Below are 20701 nucleotides of genomic sequence, written 5' to 3' on the forward strand. Positions count from 1 at the left end.
AATAATAAGAAAAAAAAGAGTTCACAGAGTGAGTGGGCTATCATTTATTCTGAAACCCAAAGATAGGTTTTCATCTTTAATTCTCAACTTCTAGCTACTGTGTTGTTGTTTAGTCACTCAGTAGTATCTGACTCTTTGCGACCCCATGGACTGCAGCACGCCAGGCTTCCCTGTCCTTCACTATCTCCCAAAGTTTGCTCAAACTCATGCCCACTGTGTTGATGATGCCATCCAACCATCTCATCCTCTGTCATCCCCTTCTCCTCCTGCCCTCAATCTTTCCCAGCATCAGGGTCTTTTGCAATGAGTCAGCTCTTCACATCAGGCGGCCAAAGTATTAGAGCTTCAGCTTCAGCATCAGTCCTTCCAATGAATATCAGGGTTGATTTCCTTTAGGGTTGACTGGTTTGATCTCCTTGCTGTTCAAGAGACTTTCAAGAGTCTTCTCCAGTGCCACAATTTGAAAGCAACAATTCGTCTTTGTGTTCAGCCTTTTTTATGATCCAACTCTCATATCCATACATGGCTACTGGAAAAACCATACCTTTGACTACATGGACCTTTGTAGGCAAAGTAATGTCTCTGCTTTTTAATGAGCTGTCTAGGTCTGTCATAGCTTTTCTCTCAAGAAACAGGCTCCACAGTTTACCAACCGGATGACTCTGGACACACAAAGTCTCTAAGTCTCAGTTTCCTTATCTGTAAAATGGGGATGGCAATCACAACAGTAGCACCAGCATTATCCTTGTACTGAGGATGAAAGGAAATAACCTGAGGAACACCTGTCACAGCCCAGCCCACTGAGCACTCTCTGATATTGTCATTATTCCTTTATTGCAGTGTGTTCAGTTCAGTTCAGTTCAGTTGCTCAGTCGTGTCCGACTCTTTGCGACCCCATGAATCGCAGCACGCCAGGCCTCCCTGTCCATCACAAACTCCCGGAGTTTTCTCAAACTCATGCCCATCGAGTCGGTGATGCCATCCAGCCATCTCATCCTCTGTCGTCCCCTTCTCCTCCTGCCCTCAATCCCTCCCAGCATCATGGTGTTTTCCAGTGAGTCAACTCTTCATATGAGGTGGCCAAAGTACTGGAGTTTCAGCTTCAGCATCAGTCCTTCCAATGAACACCCAGGACTGATCTCCTTCAAGATGGACTGGTTGTATCTCCTTGCAGTCCAACGGACTCTCAAGAGTCTTCTCCAACACCACAGTTCAAAAGCATCAATTTTTTGGTGCTCTGCAGTGTGTAGAGGGGTGCAAAACAATTTTAGTATTAGTTTAAACAAATAAACAGGTGCATGGACCTCTGAAACACAGTCTATGGTTGTGCACTCTAAAGCTAAATGGGAGGGATCTTCAGATTTGTGTCATTTCTGATTTTTCTCTCTTAGCTTGAAAATTGAGTGTGAACACACCAGAATGGTAAAGAAGCCAGATTTCTCTCCTAACCAACCAAATCTAGACCACTGTTCACGGTAGAATGAAGAAGATGGATAAAGCTTAATACCTCTCACAGGGGCCTTGGCATTGTAAGCTGGGGCCCAAACCCTTGTCCCAAGGAATGCGGCTGAACCAGTGAGGATTCAGACACCAATCCGGGTGCCTAGGGAGGCATTTTGATGCATACTGTGGTGGCATCTTAGGGACTCTTTCCACACTTTTATTAAGTTAACGACCCTCTGCCAGATGTCGGTCTGCACACTTGAGATAAAGTGGCGTGCAAAAAGGACAGAGATCCCTGCCCTCACGGGGTTTACATTTTAGTGGGGGAAACAGTCAATAAACCATACAATAGATGAATAAGTAGACTATATGGTATGTTACACACGGATTAAACAAAAAAATTCAAAGTGGAGGAAGGGGAGGCTGAGGGCCCTGGAGGGGCTGCTAGGTGCAGTGGGAGATTGACTCAGGACCTCTGCGTATGCTGAAATCCGCGGGTTTTCAAACTCCTTTTATAAAAAGGTGTTTGGCTGTTCCCGGTATCTGCGATTGCATATTGGCGTTCCGTATTCGCGGTTCCACAGGCGCGAACTCAATGAACCATAGATCCATCCGCGGATCCACTATACTAAGTGGGGTGATCAGACTGAACCTCGCTGAGAAAGTGCGATTTGAGCAAAGTCTTGAAGAAGATGAGGGGGTTCATCAGGTAGATAACCGAGGCGGGGACTGCAGGCAGGGCGGGCAGCTACAGCAAAGGGCTCCCGGGGTGTGTGAGTGAGGAGAAGGAGGGGTGTCCTGGAGAGCCTGGGGGCACAGAGCGGGGCGGGTGAGGCTGGATCAGGGACACCAGAGGAGAGGCCGTGAGGGCACCTGAACTCACCGGCCGCGGGTCCCTGGAGGCTGCCCTGAGGGCCTGGCTTTTACTAAGTGAAGAGGGAGCCCTGCGGGGGTGGGGGATGGGTAGGTGCGGTTGCAGAGAGGTGCTGACATGTGACCCTTTAGGTGGTGTATTGAGAAGATACCCAAGGACAGGAGGGGTTCGAAAGGGGACAGACCCTCTGCAGGAGCTCGAGGGAGGGGCATGTGGGCTCGGGCTGGGGTTGCAGCGGGGGAACTGAGAAGTGGTCACATTCAAGAGTCTTCGGGATTTCCCGAAGGACTGGATCAGAGAAAGCAACCAAGGACCACTCCAGATCTTTGGTCCCATCAACCGAGAGACTGGGAGCCTGCTGAGGAGCAGGTTTTGCACCGAAAACAAGGAATTCCGCATTGGATCTGTAGGGTTTTGAGATGCCCGAGCGGAGACTGAGTTGGCCATGTAGCCTGGCGTTCAGGAAGACGAGTCTGGGCCAGACACACAAATCTGGTCACACCACGGACACAGGAGATGGATGGGCTCCCCCCGCGGGGAGGAGGGCGGCTGGGGAGTGAGGGTCTGAAAGTAGGAAGCGGGGCGTTTTCCCAAGTGGGAGCTGTAGGCACCCCTGCCAGGGCCCAGGCAGCCCAATGTCAGGAGCCCGGGCCTGCAGGGGGTGCCATGGACCTTCCGTGGCTGCCTGAGGACGGGGAGAAAGGTCCGCCGCTCCGGAAGGAAAGCGCTTCGTGGATTCCCGCCGGAGTGGCAGAAATAATTAAGAGGAGAAGGTAAAGATCTCGAGTAGCACACGTGCTCCGGTGCCTCGGAGGAATTAAGAAACCTCGGTCTATTAATCTGCTCAGACATCTGGGCACCGCTGCCTCGCCAGGAGGCTCCGCCCCCCGGGCCCTCTCTCCCTGCCCTGTCTCCCCATCCTCGCCTCTCCACGCCACTCGTGCAACCGCCCTGGTCCTAATGGATCGAACAGAGCCTTGGCATCGCGACGCCTTTTGCTCAGTGGCCCGACCCGCCGAGACTCTAGGAGGGCTGATGGCAGCCCCTCCTGGAATTGCGCGCCCGAGGCCTCGCCGCCTTGGCGCCCGCGCAGGACGTGGGGGCCGGGGCGGGGCGCGAGGGGTGTGTCTGGACGGCATGTGGGCCGAGGCGCGGGCGATCCGACGAGCTGGGGCTCTAGCCGGACTCGAGTCGGCTCCGCGCGCCCCGCGCTGTGCGCCCCGCGCCGTGCGCCCAGCCCCGCGCGCCGCCGCCACATCTGGAAGCGTTCAGCGCGTCCGCCTGGGGCGCGCCGGGCGGGCGGGCGGGGCGGCGGGCCGCGGGGTGAGCGCCGCGCTCCGCGCTCCTGCCCGCGGCTCCCTCTCGCCGCCTCTGCAGAAACAGCTCCTGCCAGAGCGGCGCGCGGCGCGGCCCGGAGCGGCGGCGCCTTCCTGCCTCCTAGCCCTCGGGACTCGCCGGACCTTCGGGCAGAGAAAGCGGAGCCGGGCCGGGGAGGACGCGCCGAGAGCAGGCGGAGACGGTTCGGGCCGGCGGCCGGCGGGCCCTCCCCCCGTCCTGGGGTCCGCGCGCCCCTCTCCCCTTCCGCCTCCTCTAGCTCTGCCTCCCGATTTATTTTCTCAAATGCTGTGGCCGCCAGAGGTGCGGCGCTGAATTCTTGAAAGGGGCCCGGATGTGCTGAGGATGCGTTACAGCCCCGCTGAAGGAGGCAGGAGTGGAAAGGAACGGTTTCTGGTGTTTGATGCAATGATGGGGATCAGGTAATCGTCAGAGGAAAAGAAGAGCTGCTGCAGACCCACGGCTTCCTCGATTCTGCACGAGAACCGCCGGCCCGGAGCAGGGATCAGGGCAGACCCGCTCGGGGGTGTTTGACATTTCCTCCTCTTCGTGGCTTCTTCTCCTGCTCACACGATTCTTGGTCCATGGTCAATGAAAACACGAGGATGTACATTCCGGAGGAGAACCACCAAGGTAAGGCTGGACCCCGCTGCCGCGCCCGCCGGCCTCGCCCGCGCGTCCTTCTCCCAAAGCGGCCGGTGGCCCGCGGGACCCGGGCCGAACCGAGCGGAAAATCCCCGCCCCTCCCCCGCCTGCGCCCGCGGACCCCCCGAGCCGCGCGTCCGGAGAAATTCCGGGCGAGGGGAAAAGTTCCCAAGTGTCTGCTCCGGCCTCGCTGGCTCGCGCTCGCCAGGGGAGCCCGACTGCCCGGCCGGCGACGCCCCCGGCCCCGCGGGCCGGGGTCCTCGCCTCGCCCGGGCGCGGCTGGGAGTGCGCGCGCGCGCGCCCCGCACCAGGCCGGCCGGCGCCCCCGCCCGCTGCCCGGCGCCCCGGCCCTGCGCCCCCGCCCGGGCAGCGCGCTCCAGGGGGCGGGTGGGGCCCGAGAGACGGCTGTGAGTCTCTCGTCGCCTCTCCGTTTCCTTCTCCCTCTCTTTCCCTCCCCGTGTCCCCCTCCATCTCTCCCTCTCCCTGTGTCCCTCTTCTCGGCTCACCTACACCCTCCCACCTCTCTGCAGCCACTGACCCCGCGCGCCCACGCCCCGGGTGTTCTTATTCGCACCCACATGCGGGCTAGCACCTGAGGATGTCAGCGGGGGTTAGAAATCGGGCGGTGTGTGGGCTCTGCTTTCTCATGTTTTAAGGCAATAATAAAGGGTGTGCCGAGCTCACGCGGCTGTACACTGTCGCCCAGTGTTTTCCAGCGTCTCCATCCTTGGCATCAAGTGTCAGCCGCTCCCCCTGCGAGGGGGGAAGGCTTTCAGGCAACTCCCCACTTCCTGGAAACTTTCTCCCTCACACCCCCCCACCCCCGCCCATATTAACAAGTTATTATTTTTTGGCACTGTTCAGCAATTAAGGTCAAGATGGAGCGGAGAGGGCCGGTCTTGCTGGAGTGTGGCCGCCTCCAGCTCCGGCTGGGCCTCCCCCGTGGCTTCCTCTGCCTCTGGGTGCAGGCTCTGCCTCGCCTCTCCCAGTTTCCCAAGCCTCCCTGTTTACATGCTTCCTTCCAACCTCTTCCTTCTCAGTACCTGTCGCTGTTGGTCCTGCTACTTCCTGGGCACATCAGGTGCTCCTGCGAGGACAGCCTTGTGGAGGGATTGTCTCCGAGTCTCTCCTTTCCAGCCTCCTCTCTCCCTTGCCCCCAGCCTCACCCTTAGCAGGCAGAGTCCCTACCCTTTTGGAGCCGGAGGCCGCCGGGCAGCTTCCCTGGGTTCGGTCCAACCTGAAACTGATCTCCAGCTTGGGTGGCCATGGGGAGACTGTGGCCTCTTTTGGTAGAAAGGATTGTGTCAAGGGCCATGGGTTCTAGGATGAGCCATGGCTTTCAGGTTAGGAGGGCAGCTCTGTCCCCATGTCCCACCCCTCACCTGTTTCCCTGCACCCCTCCTGATGGATTCAGAGGGAGACGGGAGAGACACAGAAGAAAGGGTGATGTCTGTGAAGAGCGGAGGAGGGTAGGTCTCTGCCATCGGGGATCCCGGCTCAGTCCAGGCAGCCTTGAAGCGGAGCGCCCAGTGGCCACGTCCTGGCTGTCACCCACAATGACAGTGACCTGTAGTCATGCTTGTTATTCACATGGTGATAATCCTCAGCAGTTCCTAGGGTCCCCTTTCTGTGCAGGACAAATCCTTCTTGGCCCTTTTCCCCCTCCCTTTTGCCCCCCGCCCCGCCCCGTCCCCCAGTGCCTCCTCCCCTCCCATCTGCGGAGAGCAGACATTCAAAGTAGGAGCCGAGGCCCTGTGAGGTCTGCGAGGAAGATGGAGGGGCCGGCAGGCAGCAGGGCGCGTGGCCGGGCGCGTTGCCTTCCCAGCCACACGCCACAAACGCTATGGCAACCTGGATCCCAGTCCTCTCCCTTGAAGCCGCAGTGATTATATAATTCTCGGAGCAGTTTTGCCTCCTTTCCTGGACGTGGTCCTCAGGTGTGAGAGCAAAAGGACCCCTGTCTCCCTGCTGCCTTCCCCCTCTTCCCCCCCAACCTTGGCATTGTTGGGGTCTTCCTGGGGCAGGAGGTGAGGAGGAGGGGCAGACCTGGAGGAGCAGGAGTGTCTGCCAGGAAGGGCTGGCTGTGGCTTCGGAACTAACGGGGCGATGGAACATGCCCGGGGTCAGGGTTTCAGGACCCGAGAGGCCTGAGGAGCGGATGATGACGTCGGGCGGATGGTGACAGCCAGAGTGGAGGGCTGGAGAAGTTGCCGGGGCTGGGGGTTACACCCTCCTCTCCCCGTCGCTTAGTGCATGGGTCCTTTCGCCCTGGTTTGCAGTGCTGTGTGTGTGTAGGGGGGCGGTCAGGGTGTGGAGAGGGGGGTCAGCACGTTGGTACAGCCCGCAGGTTCCCCGAGGGCTGGCCCCCGACCCCAGGTCCAGGCTGGAAGGGGCTTGTGGGCCTCCCCTCACCTCCATCTCCCATCTGCTCTGGTCGCTCGCCAGCCTCCCACTTTTCTGGGCTGATTTTCCATTGCAGGCTCCAGCTAGCAAATGAGTTTCTTAATAGTCAACCATTTAACAAATAAAACATCAGAATGTCCCTTATCTGCTGGAGATGAGGCAGAGGGGGAGGCGTGTTCTGGGAGTGGAAGACACACCGTGCTTTTCTTTTCAAAGCGGGACTTAGTGATGCGGCAGGACAGTCCTCATCGTAATAAAGTGATAGCAATCACGGTGAGGGGTCGGAGGGCATTGTTACCTTCACCCCACCTTGTGCAGGTTGAAGAAGGGGTGACATTAACTTCTCTTTCTCAGATTCTGTGTGGAGGAACCTGGAGAAAAGAGCTTTTAAGGTTCCAAATACCGTTTCTAGTACCATTCAGACACTTTCCAGTGTATCAGAGTACTAGACAATCGAATCTATTACAAGAATCAATTATTCATTATTTCCACGGAGCACATGCTAACAGTATTTAAATGTGCGCGCGTGTATGCGCGCATGTACACACACACACACACACACACACACACACACACACTGAATAAAGAAGAGCTATTTTAAATAGATTACACAAGAGCCTAATGCCCTCTGGGACCTGGTACATGGCAGACAGGAAGACTGGTGATGTAGTCCCCGCACCGTTGCACACCTGTGCCTCTCCTTGGGTGAACGGTTCTCCACAAGTTGATGCTACAGGTACAGGAGATGGTGAGCCATTGGCCCATGAATCTTGGAGATGACTTGGGACTCTTCCTTCAGTTTTCTCTGTGACTTAGAACTGCCCGAGATGGGTTCTTCTGGGTGTAAGCTGGATGCAGAAGGAGACCCAGGGGTGTCTCGGGTCAGGGTCTGAGGGCCTGCTGATCTTTGTGTCCCCCACCTCCTAGCACAGCCTTGACCCTGGGGGGATGAAAGCAGCCCCCAGACCAGAGGCGCTATGCTTCCTGCCTCCTCCAGGAGGTGGCACTCCGGGGCCTGGGCGTCAGGAGGTGACCTGCGGTGGGGGGGGCACAGATGAGGGCAACCTGGCTGCCATGCCTCGTAGGCATACCTGCCCCAGGGCAGAGGCCCCGAAGACGGGGGTGCCCCGCCGTGCACATGACATGCCCTCACGACCCCCTTCCCTCTCCAGTACTGAACCCACTTTGGATTTCTCCCACCCCATAGTCCCTCCTGCCCCAGCCCTGCAATGACCTCTAGCACAGGCAGCATCCGCTAGGCTGAACCTGTCACGGCCCTGCATTAATATCCTCCCTGTTTGTATTTCCTCCCCAGATTAATCTCCCCAGGGCTTGGTGACCAGAGGGGCTGGTGGGTCCCAGGCCTGGCCTGAGGCCCTGCTGGAGTGTGGGGCCGGGAGGGGCTGGCCTGTGCGGTTGCTCAAAGGCAAGAAGACGTTCCCCTCAGAAACAACTGGGTAGACACTTCACAGCTCATCTCCGTTTATGAGTCTGGCTGGTGTCCTGGTGTCTGGAATGGCAGCAAAGCTCCTGAGACCTCCGGTAGGAAGTGACTGAGGTCTGTTCTGCTTCTCAGCACTGGGTCCCTGCCCCCCTCCTCTCCTCCCCACCATGTTCTCATTCCCATCCCTTTCTTTGCTCCGCCTCCTAGCATAGCGTTGACCCTGGGGGATGAATGAACTTCCTCGGCTGTTGAGGCAAGTTCCCAGGGCCCAGGAGCCCCAGACAACAGCCTGACAGTGCCTGAGGAGCTGGAGCACCCACCCCTCCTGGCCCCAGACCCTCCGGCTGGGGTCGGAGGTCACTCGGTGGTGACCTGTCAGCCGACACCGCCTCACGGAGACTCTGGAGTTCGTGCTCTGCGTTCGAAATCGGGAGACAATTTTATTTTCCAGTGTGGACTAAAGGATACCGGTGAGGGACTTTCCTGGCAGTCCCGTGGTTAAGACGTCACCTTCCAGTGCAGGGGGGGTGCAGGTTCAATCCCTGGTCAGGGAGCTAAGGAACTACATGCCTCCGGGCCAAAAATCCAAAATGAAAAACAGAAGCAATATTGTAACAGATTCAAAGAAGACTTTAAGAATGGTGCACATCAAAAAAAAAAAAAATCTTAAAAAAAAAAAAGGAATCAGATGGATTGTTTGGAAAACACCTGGAGACTTAACAACAAGACTAATTAGTGAGATAATCGCCCTGATTGAGTCTGTTTCTAGGTTCTGTCCTCACAGTTGCCTGAGTCTATCGTGGGCTCTGAGGATGAGCACTGAAGACTGATTAGAAAAAAAAATTTTTTAATGGCATGGGGAATTGTTTTTGCAAAATATCAGGTGCTAAATATTTAGTGACATAAGTGCTAAGCGTTCCGATAATGAAGCAACACTCCCAGCCACGACTGTCATTATTAAAATAATTTAGTAAACACCTGTTTCGGTGAACCTCAAGGTTACATACTGTACTAAACAAGTGGAAGTGACAGGATCCCTCTGGGGAAATGGAGGGCCTTCAGCACTGTTTCAGGGTCGGGTGCAGGGGCTCCCTGGAATCCACAGGGGCAGGAAGCAGGGTGGGGGCTGGCAGGACTCCTGTGTTGTGGGGCCCAGGTCCCAGATGGGTATCCGTTACTTGAGGCCAGGCCTTGACCTGGGGCCCCTGGGGCCTCGCCACCTCTTTGCCGTGTGAGACGGGGTGGGAGCCCTGGAGGGCAGAGCTGGGAGGGGACTTGGCCTCAGGGGCTGCAGGAAGAGGCCCAGCTCCCTGGGGTGTCTGGGAGCATGTGGGGCACACAGCTGCTACTTGTGGGACTGAATTCACCTAGGTGGGGATTTACAGGACAGAGGAGGGCGGTTTGGGCCTGCAGCTCAGGAGACGAAGAGAGGTTGAAAACAGGCCCTCACCTCCCCGGAGCCCTGGGTGACCTCGCTTTGAACGGAGGTGAGGGAAAGGAGGTCTAACTAGCCGGAACCGAAACCCCACAGTCCCGTCCACAGGCCCCAGACAGCTCTTCATCACAGGGCCGCTTCCGGGTTGTCCTCTGGTGTGTGTGTGAGAGAGTGGGAGGGGGCGGTTCCACACTCGTGTTCTCTGAAGGGTTACCAAGCAGACCTAGAATAAACTCAAGTCTCTTCGGGAATTTACTTTCCAGGATCAGAGGATTTTAGGGACAAGAGAAATGGTAGGAACCAACGCCGTTTCCAGCTGAGCAAACAAGCCCCTGCAGGGTCACTCAGGAGAGTTGGGCCTGGAACCCACCTCCATTCTCCATCCTCCTGCCCTCTCTGGACCTACTGGGTGCACGCCGATGCTCTCAGAGCATTGCTCAAGGTTTCTTGCCTAATAAACCTCTTGCCCTCCCCCATCCCTCTCCCGACCCTGCTTTTGTTCTGGCTCAAGTCTTTTCTGAGATAGTAGATTTAGAAACAGACTTGGGGCTGTCTTTCATTGGAAAAGTTTAAACATTTCTTAGACGACAGAGTAAAAGTTTGTGCGTGTCCACAAGAAACTCCTGCAAAACTCAGATCACTCTTTTGTGAACGGACATGCCTCCAAACCTTTTTGTGTGCTCCCCACCTTTCTGCCCCAATCGGGGCTCCCCTGAGGGAGTGACGAGCCTGTGTTGCCAGGCTCCCTTGGCAAGGAGTTGGCAGCTGTTCATGGACCGGCCAGCTTTGTTGTGTGTAGAAACCACAGGACAGGGTGGCCATGCAGGTGAGCTACAGGCAGAACAGGTAGAAAGCATAGGGCGGTCAGGCTGCAGCTGTCAGAGGCCAGGGTGCCCCCGAGTTTACTGAGCTGGGCGAACAAAGGCCCCCTGCTCCATTGTCAGGGCTCGACCCCCAGAACCCCTCCTCTTCCCAGGAGACATTTAAAGAAGGAGAGGTCTATGGGAAGGGAGTCATTTGGGGCCTGCCTCCACGATCCCCAGAATCTCTGAGCCCTTGGTGGCTGACCTGATGCTCCCAGAGACTGGAAGACCTTGGAGGCTGAGCTGGTCCTCAGCTTTAGGACCAGGCCTAAGCCCTGCTCACCCTCAGAGGTGTGGCCTCTGAGGTCCTGGGAGGAAGCCACCATTTCAGAACACAGTGTTGCCATCATTTCATGAAATATTCAAGCTGCCCATTTGCCAACAGGGCTTTCTTTTAATACACTCGGCTACTCATGGTGCTGCCTGCTGGAACCTAGCTGAAAAGAAAATAAAATAATCTTGTCTCCTGTCCTTTAGAGAAGAAAGCCAAAACCCAGACAGTAAATGAATGTTCTTCTCCGTATTGCCTGTGGGCAGAAATGTTGAGAAATGTTGATTTGATTACTCAATTAAGCTCTATTTACTTTGTAACCATTGTGTCATGTTCAGTCATTTATATACTTTTCTCCTTCCAAAATAATCCATGTTGGGCTAAAACCTTTCAAAGATGTTAGTTAGCAAAAGTAAAGAAGAGAAAGAAAGAAAGAAAAATAAATAAGCCTACACCTAGAAAAATGACTTGGGTCACATTTTTTGACTTGATGTCTTTCTCTGAGACGTTTGAAAGAATCAGGTCCCCATTTTTCATCTGTGGGACGGAGACAGTAATCCTTAGCCAGTCGGTTTTGCAGGGCAGCCCTGAGGCTCCGAATGGAGGCTGGGTGTACATCACTGTGTGGTGGCAGCTGGCTTTAGCAAATCACAGGACACCAACCTGTGAGGAAGCAGGGCCATGAAACTTCCGTAGCATTCAAGAAGCGTTGAAGGTGGTGTTGGGTGACTGACATTATTTAAAACTACAAGGATGGAAACGTGAAACAAAGAGAAATAGAGTCCGAGGCGGCCTGGCCGATACTGAATAATCGAAGGAGAAGGGAAAGACCATCCGGAGAGGGTTGGTCTTCTGGTTTTCTTGGCACGTGGCAACCAACCTGAGCCTGTGGGCTCTCAGGACTGTGGGATAAGCTAGAGGGTCAGGACCCAGGGAGGCCAGGCTTCCTCATGACCGTGGTCCCCGTGTGTGGCCTGAGGCCGAGGTTCTGCCTTCTGAACTGGCCAGAAGTCCTCTGCTGGTCCAGAACTTGAGAGCAGGAGGTTGTGTCCTCGATGTCCATGTGAACTCCCCAAAGCTAAACAACCACTCTTTAGCCCCAGAGGACAGACTGCTTGGCAAACAAAACTTTGCTTCAAATGTCAACCTTGGCTTTGGAAAATAAGCATAAAAAAAACAAAAACATATAGCAAACATGCTGGCGGTTTGTAGGTAAGGGGAGGGAGCAATTCCATGCGGCATCTTGAGACACTCATCAAATAGGAAAGGGCTTTAATTTTACATGGGAAGTGACAGACTAGCCTTTAGTTTACCGAAGCAAAAATAATCTCATCGTCAAAATGTGTGCTGGGAAACGTGCGTTTAACTCTGCGCCTTGTACCGCTCACCACCTGCCTCCCTGCCTCTGGGCCTGTGATCTCTGGGGCATCCATGTCTACATTTTTATTTTTAAAAGAATATGTTGTAGCATCCATTGTTCTGTGTTTGTAGATGGGGCAGGAGCAGTATGCTTTGTACTCTCTTCCTACCGTTACATCCTATGTCCATCCTAGGTGTTGCGTGCTAAGTCGCTTCAGTCGTCCCTGACTCTTTGCAGCCCTATGGGCTGTAGCCCAGCAGGTTCTTCTCCTCATGGGATTCTCCAGGAAACAATACTGGTGTGGGTTGCCATGCCCCTCAGGGGATCTTCCTGACCCAGGGAACAAACCTGAGTCCCCTGTGTCTCCTTCAGTGGCAGGTGGGTTCTTTACCACTAGCACCACCTGGGAAGCCCCGTGCATCCTATGGGAGGGTGTTAATGACATTTTTCACATGAGGGAACTCAGGAGCAGTGGTCTTCAAGGTCATCCTGATGCTGTTGGAGCCGGGAATTAAGTTTAGGTCTCTTGGACTTCCCAAGCACGTGCTGTCTCTCTCCTCTCCCCACCTGGGGCTGAGGAGAGACGACCTTGAACAGCCTCGTGTCGCATGGCTTGGACGTGCCCTGTGGAAGCTGCGTCTTCCGCCGGTCACGGCGGTGGACAGACATCTGAGTGCTTGTGCTGCCCTATGGTCACTCCACACGCCTCCGCTCGCCATCCCCTCTCCGAGCTGTGCGTTTGTTCCCGAGCTTCCTGCCTGGACCCTGCTTGGTCCTCAGATCCCAGTGGGGACTCCATCTGTCCAGCTTTGGCTTTGAGATGACTGCTTCGTGGCAGGGCCTAGCTTCTCCGCCTTCTTGGAACGTCTCCCCGGTAATCTCCCCCTGGAAATAGGCCCTCCATTCTCCAACCCGGGTCTGATGAGTTTGGGGCCCATCCTTGCAGGCTGAGCTCCCAGACTGCATGCGTTATCCATTTATTTATTTTTAAAGAACATCTTGGTGGAGATATGTCACTTACCATAAAAGATACATTTCATATACCTTTAAAATGTACAGTTTGGTGTTTTTTAGTATGTTTACAGGGTTGTGCAAAGCCTGCACATATTCATCACCCCAGAGACAGACCCCGCACCCACTGATAGTCACTCCCCATCCCTGCTTCTGTCCCCTGCATCTCTGTGTGACTGTGGATTCTCAAGCATCATTGACTGTGATGTTAATCCAGTCACTGGGGCTCACCTGTGCCATCTCACTGCAGGTGGCGCATCCCCTGAATTCAGATCTAGGTCGGTTGTGACGATCCACCTGATAAACGACCCACCTGATAAATGATGCAGTTAAAAGGAAGCACAGGAGGTCAGTTGGGGACCCGGGTATCACTTGGAGGTGAGATCGAGCACTTTCTTTCAGTTACACAAAAAGTGATTTTAAGATTTATTTCTTTTAACTCAGCAAAGCTAAGTCTGTAAGGCACATTTACTGATAGCTGAAGATGTGAATTATGACCTTTAAAAATGTTTTATTATAAAATATATATAACAAAGTTTTTCATTTTAACCAATCTTAAGTATATAGTCCAGTGGTGTGAAGTATATGCACAGCATTGTACAACCATCACCAGACTATTTCCAAAACTCTTTCCTCGCTCCAAACAGAGACTCTGTAAGCTCTAAGTAACAACTCCCCATTCCTCCCTCTCCCAGCCTCTGGTAGCATCTAATCTGTTTGTCTGTGAATTTTTCTCTTCTAGGTATTTCATTTACGTAGAATCATACTATATTTGTCTGTTTGTGTCTGACTTATTTTATGTGACGTTTCCAAGGCTCATCCATGTTATATCATGGGTGTCAGAACTTCATTCCTTTTCATGGCTGAATAATATTCCACTGTATGAACCAACCACATTCTGCTTATCCATTTGTCAACTGATGGACACTTGGACTGTTTCTGCCTTTAGGCTACAATGAATAATGCTGCTGTGAATATCAGTGTACAAGTATCTGAGTTCTTGCTTTCAGTTCTTTAGGGTACAGACTTAGGAATGGAATTTCTGGGTCTGAATTATGGCTTTTTTGTTAAAAGAGCCCATTTCCTCATGTGGTTCCACCATGTCGGAACACGCCATCCTGTGTACACGAGGATATTGTATCAGGGAATTCCACTGTGGCGGTCATGAGGGTTAGTGTGTTCCTGAGGCTCCCTGGGCCTGTATCAGAATTTTTACTTTAACTAGGTGTTTAACAATCCAGCAATGAGGAGTGACTGATGCTGCTTCCCTTCCAAAAAACAAAGAAGGTCTCCAGACTCAGCTCAGCCCTCCCTCCTCTTCCTGCAAGCAGGGCTCCGGAACGGCAGGAAGCGGGTGTTAGGTAAGACAGAGATGCTTAGTTTGTGTGTCCCCATCTGCCTGTGTATAGTCCAGGAGCATCCACTCTGGGAACCGTGAGGACCCTGGGAGAGGATGGGTCTTGTGTGGCTAGGCTGAGCCATGCTCTGTGGCCCCACATCTGTGCTGGTGGAGGGCTCTATCTCCAGCCTGGGGGCTTGCCTGGGGGTGCTGCTGTGCCCGGGGCCCTTGCCTGCACCTTGCACAACTGTAGTCTAGGCGAGGGAGGGAAAGACACTCAAGAAAAAAGGAGCACTCCGGCAAAAGAGTCAGGAACAGAGGGAGGAGGGGAGGAGACAGGAAGACATGGCGGCCCCATGCGGGGACCAGTGGCCAGTTACTGACTCAGGAAACCCTTTCATTCTTGGGATGGCTATTTTTTTCCATAATTGTTTTGCCTAAAAGTAATAACATCACTTTACTTTTTGGTTGCTCTAGAATACCTTTTCAATTTTGCTCTTGTCTACTATCAACTATCCTTAAAAAAATTGTTTTGAAGTAATGGGACAAGTTTTATGATTTCTATTTTTTCAGATAAGGAAACGTGGGCTTAGAAAATCTGAACAACTTGACTTATTAGGGAAGGAAAAGAAGAATCAGGTTTGGGTTTTTTTTGAGAGAGAGGGAGAGAAGATCAGATGGTAGACTTTATCTTATCTTTATCTTTGTGGGCTCATATATGTTCTCCCATTTATTCCTGCTGGAGCCCTATTAGAGCCAGACAGCTTTCTATGCTACAATGACTTGTCGACTCTTGGTCTCAGCTCCTCCTGTAGCTTGACCGTATTGATCATCCATCAGGGCTCCTTGTCCTGACGCAGGCTGACCTCCAGCCCCACGCCCAGCTCCCCAGTTGGCAGGTTCAGCTGGGGCATAAGTGTGTGTGCTCTTTTTCAGATTAGCAGAGTTGAGCATGCTAAGTCAGAATGCAGGTCAGACCTTTGGCAGTCTGATATACTTACTTTAATCCGACTCTTAGTAAATCCCCATCTTACGGGCTCAGCCTTTGCATCCCCCCTCTGGTCCTGTGCACAGGTGTGTCTTGGCTGCTATCCAGAGCTGAAAGGTTGCACAGCGTTTCTCCAAGGTCAGAGCCTCTGTCACCGTGTCTGGCTGCACAAGACCTCCTGGGGATCTGAGCTGCACATCCGAGGGGATTATAGTGACTCAGATGTCATATTTGGTCTGCAGTGGATAAGATCCTGTGGCTCTGTGTTTCAATTATTTAAAAGGCAAAATTTTTGACCTGTGCCTGGCTGTCTAAAAGACCAAGTGACAAGGAGCCTTTTCTCAGGATAAATTGACTGTGAAATGCCCTGAAAATGGAGAATCTCATGCCAATTTTGGTGAAAACAATCCTAAAAGTTGCTTTTCCTCGCCCAGATTTGGTGTGGTCGGTCATTCTCACTGTGTTGTTGGGCGCCTGCTGTCTGTAAGGTGGTCTGCTCCTGTGACCTTTGGTTACAGCCCCTTGGTTGTCCCTTCCTCTGTAGGGGGGGTGGGCATGTAGTCCAGTGGGAGGGAAGATGCACAGACACCCACGACGGGCAGAGTGTGCCTAGCATTCCACAGAGATGAAGATGAAGGGCTCACAGGCTGAAAGAAGGAGATGTACGGTCAAATTGAGTAAACGGGGAAAGCATGGGTGACGGGGCTGGACCTTGAAGGGCGGGCAGATGTAGGGTGGGTCCCAGCAGGAAGAGCAGTGTTGACAGGCTCAGGCACTGGATTTTTGAGGAGTGGGGAGTTGAGTTTGCTTAGAGCACAGCCATGTCCGGGGAGAAGTGGAGGGAAGGCTGGCACACATGGAGAGCCCTTGCCTTGGGCTGGAGTCTGCCTCTCATTCTGGAGGTTGTGCAAGGCTCTCTGGAGTGTTTGAGCAAGGGCAAGGGGTGACCAGAGCCTTCCAGGAGGCTAGTTAGGTGGCATGGTAGAGTGTGAATTGGGGCCTAAGAGCACAGGTGGAGGGACAGTTCTGAGGCTGCTGTCAAGTGCAGGGGAAGAGGGAAGAAGGGGTTTTGTCAACAAAGTCCTTTATCCAGTGGGTGGGGCTATCTAGGTGGGTGGGGCTATATGGGTGGGCAGGGCTGTCTACCTGGAAACAGCTATCTAGGTGGTTGTTGTTCAGTCACCCAGTTCAGTGCAGTTCAGTCACTCAGTCGTGTCCAACTCTTTGTGATCCCATGGACTGCAGCACACCAGGCCTCCCTGTCCATCACTAACTCCCATAGTTTACTCAAGCTCATGTCCATTGAGTCGATGATGCCATCCAGCCATCTCATCCTCTGTCATCCCCTCCTCCTCCTGCCCTCAATCTTTCCCAGCATCAGGGTCTTTTCAGATGAGTCAGTTTTTTGCATCAGGTGGCCAAATTATTGGCGTTTCAGCTTGAGCATCCATCTTTCCATTGAATATTCAGGACTGATTTCCTTTAGGATGGACTGGTTGGATCTCCTTGCAGTTCAAGGGACTCTGAAGAGTCTTCTCCAACTCTCCAGTTCAAAACCATCCACTCTTCGGTACTCAACTTTCTTTATAGTCCAACTCTCACATCCATACACAACTACTGGAAAAATTAGAGCTTTGATTAGATGGACCTTTGTTGGCAAAGTAATGTCTCTACTTTTTAATATGCTGTATAGGTTGGTCATATCTTTTCTTCCAAGGAGCAAGCATCTTTTAATTTCACGGCTGCAGTCACCATCTGCAGTGATTTTGGCCCCCCCACAAAATAAAGTCTGTCACTGTTTCCCCATCTATTTGCCATGAAGTGATGGGACCAGATGCCATGATATTGGTTTTCTGAATGTTGAGTTTTAAACCAACTTTTTCACTCTCCTCTTTCACTTTCATCAAGAGGCTCTTTAGTTCTTCTTTGCTTTCTACCATAAGGATGGTGTCATCTGCATATCTGAGGTTATTGATATTTCTCCCTGCAGTCTTGATTCCAGCTTGTGCTTCATCCAGCCCAGCATTTCTCATGATGTACTCTGCTGCATATAAGTTAAATAAGCAGGGTGATGATATACAGCTTTGACATACTCCTTTCCTGATTTGGAACCAGTCTGTTGTTCCATGTTCAGATCTAACTGTTGCTTCCTGACCTGCATACAGATTTCTCAAGAAGCAGGTCAGGTGGTCTGGTATTCCCGTCTCTTTAAGAATTTTCCACAGTTTGTTGTGATTCACACAGTCAGAGGCTTTGGCATAGTTAATAAAGCCGAAGTAGATGTTTTTCTGGAACTCTTGCTTTTTCGATGATTCAACAGATGTTGGCAATTTGATCTCTGGTTCCTTTGCCTTTTCTAAATCCAGCTTGAACATCTGGAAGTTCATGGTTCACGTACTCTTGAAGTCTGGTTTGGAGAATTTTGAACATTACTTTACTAGCGCGTGAGATGAGTGCAATTGTGCGGTAGTTGAACATTCTTTGGGACTGGAATGAAAAGTAACCCTTTCCAGTCGCTCAGTCATCTCCGACTGTTTCTAACCCCATTGATGTCTGCATGCCAGGCTTACTGGTCCTTCACCATCTCATGGAGTTTACTCAAACTCATATCCATTGAGTCAGTGATGCCATCTAACCATCTCATCCTCTGTCAGCCCCTTCTCCTCCTGCCTTCAGTCTTTCCCAGCATCAGGGTCTTTTCCAGTGAGTCAGTTCTTCACATCAGGTGGCCAAAGTATTAGAGCTTCAGCTTCAGCATGAGTCCTTCCAATGAATATTCAGGTTTGATTTCTTTTAGGACTGACTGGTTTGATCTCCTTGCAGTCCAAGGTACTCGCAAGAGTCTTCTCCAACACTTAGTTCAAAAGCATCACTTCTTTGGTGCTCAGTTTTCTTTATGGTCCAACTCTCACATTCATACATATCTACTGGAAAAATCATAGCTTTGACTATACAGATCTTTGTTGCCAAGTAACGTCTCTGCTTTTTAATATGTGGTCTGGGTTTGTCATAGCTTTTCCTCCAAGGAGCAAGTGTCTTTTAATTTCATGGCTGTAGTCACCATCTGCAGTGATTTTGGAGCCAAATAAAATAAAATCTGTCACTGTTTCCATTGTTTTCCTATCTGGTTGCCAGGAAGTGAAGGGTGGGGCTATATGGGTGGGTGGGGTTATCTCCATGGAGGGGAGGGAAATCTATCTAGGTGGGTGGGGCTACATGGGTGGGCGGAGCTATCTCCATGGGAAACACTATCTAGGTGGAGAGCGTTATTTAGGTGGGCAGAACTTTCTGGGTGAGAAGGGTAGAGGGTGGATTTGGAGGGCTAGTGGGAGATACCCAACAAACATGCAGGATTAAAGTTCACTTAAAAGTGAGATTTGAAACTGTGGAAGTGGATGGAATTATTAGGGAAAGCGAACAGAGAGAAGGGGAGGATGCAGGGCTGAGGACGGAGCCCATGTGTTTAAAGGTTAGGAAGCAGGTAAAACAGCCAGCGGGGTCCAGGGTGGTGGAGGAGAGCCTTGCTCCTGCAGGGTCACAGAGATCAAGGGGAGGCCATCACTGTCAGCGTCAGGTGGGATGTGGGAGAGAGGAGAGGAGATGGGAACTGAGGCAGTCCACTGGATTTGAATCTGCTCTCAGGGGACCTTGAGAGTGTGTCCACTTGAGATGGGCCTGACCACAGGGAGAGATACCTGGGGAAGGGAGAGGCCTTTACCTGGATGCCATTTTCACTGCCCTTCTAGGCTAGGGAAGTGGCCCAGCTGCTGTCTGCCTGCCCAGATGCAGTGTGCCATGATGGCCCTCTGGGGCCTGGTGCCCTGTCACCCTGTGTGGTCCCATCTGGAAAGCCACCTGCAGAGTCCAGCCTTATTCTGGTGAATCTCGAGGGCACTGCTGACCCCAGCCGGGCTGGGCTGCAGGATCCTCTGGTTCCCCTTTCCCTCTCCAGGGGACCCGGGCAGGATGTTGGCTGCAGAGGGAGCTCTGAGTCTGATGTAGAAGTCTTCCCAGTGCCAGCCGTATCACTTTCCAGACAATGGGTCCCAGGCCTGGACCTGTTGAGTCTGGCTTGACTCTGGTAGAGTGGAAGAGGAGAGGAGAAAATCCGCGAGAGATCATGACCAGAGCAGAAATGCCCTGGAGTTGGGTGGGCCTGGTGGCATTCTGGAGGCGGGTGGTGGGGATGCCCACAGATATCACAGCGTGAAGTATTGTTCACACCCATTTGTCTGTGGACGGCCACAAGCCAGCACCTCCCAGTGGTTTAATTAGGTCATGGTGCATTTGAAAGCAGAGGGGGAAAATGGCAATAAAGGTCATCTAGTAGTATTTTCAGACCTAGAAGTAAGTGAACAGAAACTCTAGACCATAGACTCTTAGGGAAAGTTTCCCCTAGCACTCGGGGACCAAATGCTAAAAGTTCCTTGGTGTGTGGTGTGTGCACGTGTGTCAGGGAAAGAAGGAGCTGGAGAGAGACAGCAGTGGACTCAGCTTGAAGACAGTGACTTTCACAGGCTGCAGGTGTGTCCAGGTGCCAGGAGACCCATGCGTACAGGTACCTCTGCCTCTTGCTTTGGTATTTGGTGGACTCACTTCACTTCCTCATGTCTGGGAATCTGTATCCACTACCTCCAACCCCTTGATTCAGAATCCATTTATTCTTTTAACCCCATTTATAAAGGACTGTGAGTTAAATATTGCAAAAGCAGTAAGTGAAGTACAGTAGGAGAAAACGTGAGTGTGGTCCTGTGCATACTGTCAGCTGCATGGAGAGATAGTAGTGGAGGCTCAAATGCAGCAAGAGTACTTCTGAGCTTAAGTTTTTTTCTAAGAAAGAATGTCTTGGGGGAGGGGCAAGAAGAGTGTGGAACAGCCTCACGATTTCAAAAATAGTAGCAAAGAAAAGAGGTTTTGGGTTTTAAAGACATGAGGGTGTCTTGAGTCTTCTTAGCATTGTGTATGAAGTGACTGGATGGGGTCGAATTGGGATGCTTTACACCCCACACAGTAGATGTGACTAAGGAGACACCCCTGCTTCCAAGAAAGTCTTTGCAAAGAATCCTTACTGCATCTTGCATTCTTTTCCTTCCTTCTGGATTCTTTCCTTAACAATGAATCTTATGTTTTATAGTTTTTTGGGTGGTGGTCTATAGTGGTAAACTTCCTCAGTCTCTATTTGAAGTTCTTTTTTTCTTTCTTTCTCTCTTTCTTCCTCCTTCCCTCATTCAAGAATGATGGTTTCATGGTACACAATTCTATGCAAGCTGTTGTCTTCCTTCAGCAATTG

The 20701-nt window shown here is 52.3% G+C and overlaps 1 protein-coding gene across 8 annotated transcripts in view; it reads left to right on the forward strand.

The window, feature by feature from the left end:
* The first annotated feature begins 3634 nt into the window (after positions 1–3634).
* The window catches only part of CACNA1C (calcium voltage-gated channel subunit alpha1 C), a 390058-nt gene continuing 372991 nt past the window's right edge, over positions 3635–20701 (forward strand). For all 8 annotated transcript variants that reach the window (XM_065943172.1, XM_065943187.1, XM_065943201.1 and 5 more), the window contains exon 1: positions 3635–4285. In XM_065943172.1, the coding sequence (XP_065799244.1) occupies positions 4237–4285 (49 nt within the window). In that variant the 5' untranslated portion in view covers positions 3635–4236. The remainder of the gene's footprint in view (positions 4286–20701) is intronic.

Source organism: Muntiacus reevesi, chromosome 1, assembly GCF_963930625.1.
Source record: "Muntiacus reevesi chromosome 1, mMunRee1.1, whole genome shotgun sequence".
In the NCBI taxonomy this organism is placed as follows: domain Eukaryota; kingdom Metazoa; phylum Chordata; class Mammalia; order Artiodactyla; family Cervidae; genus Muntiacus; species Muntiacus reevesi.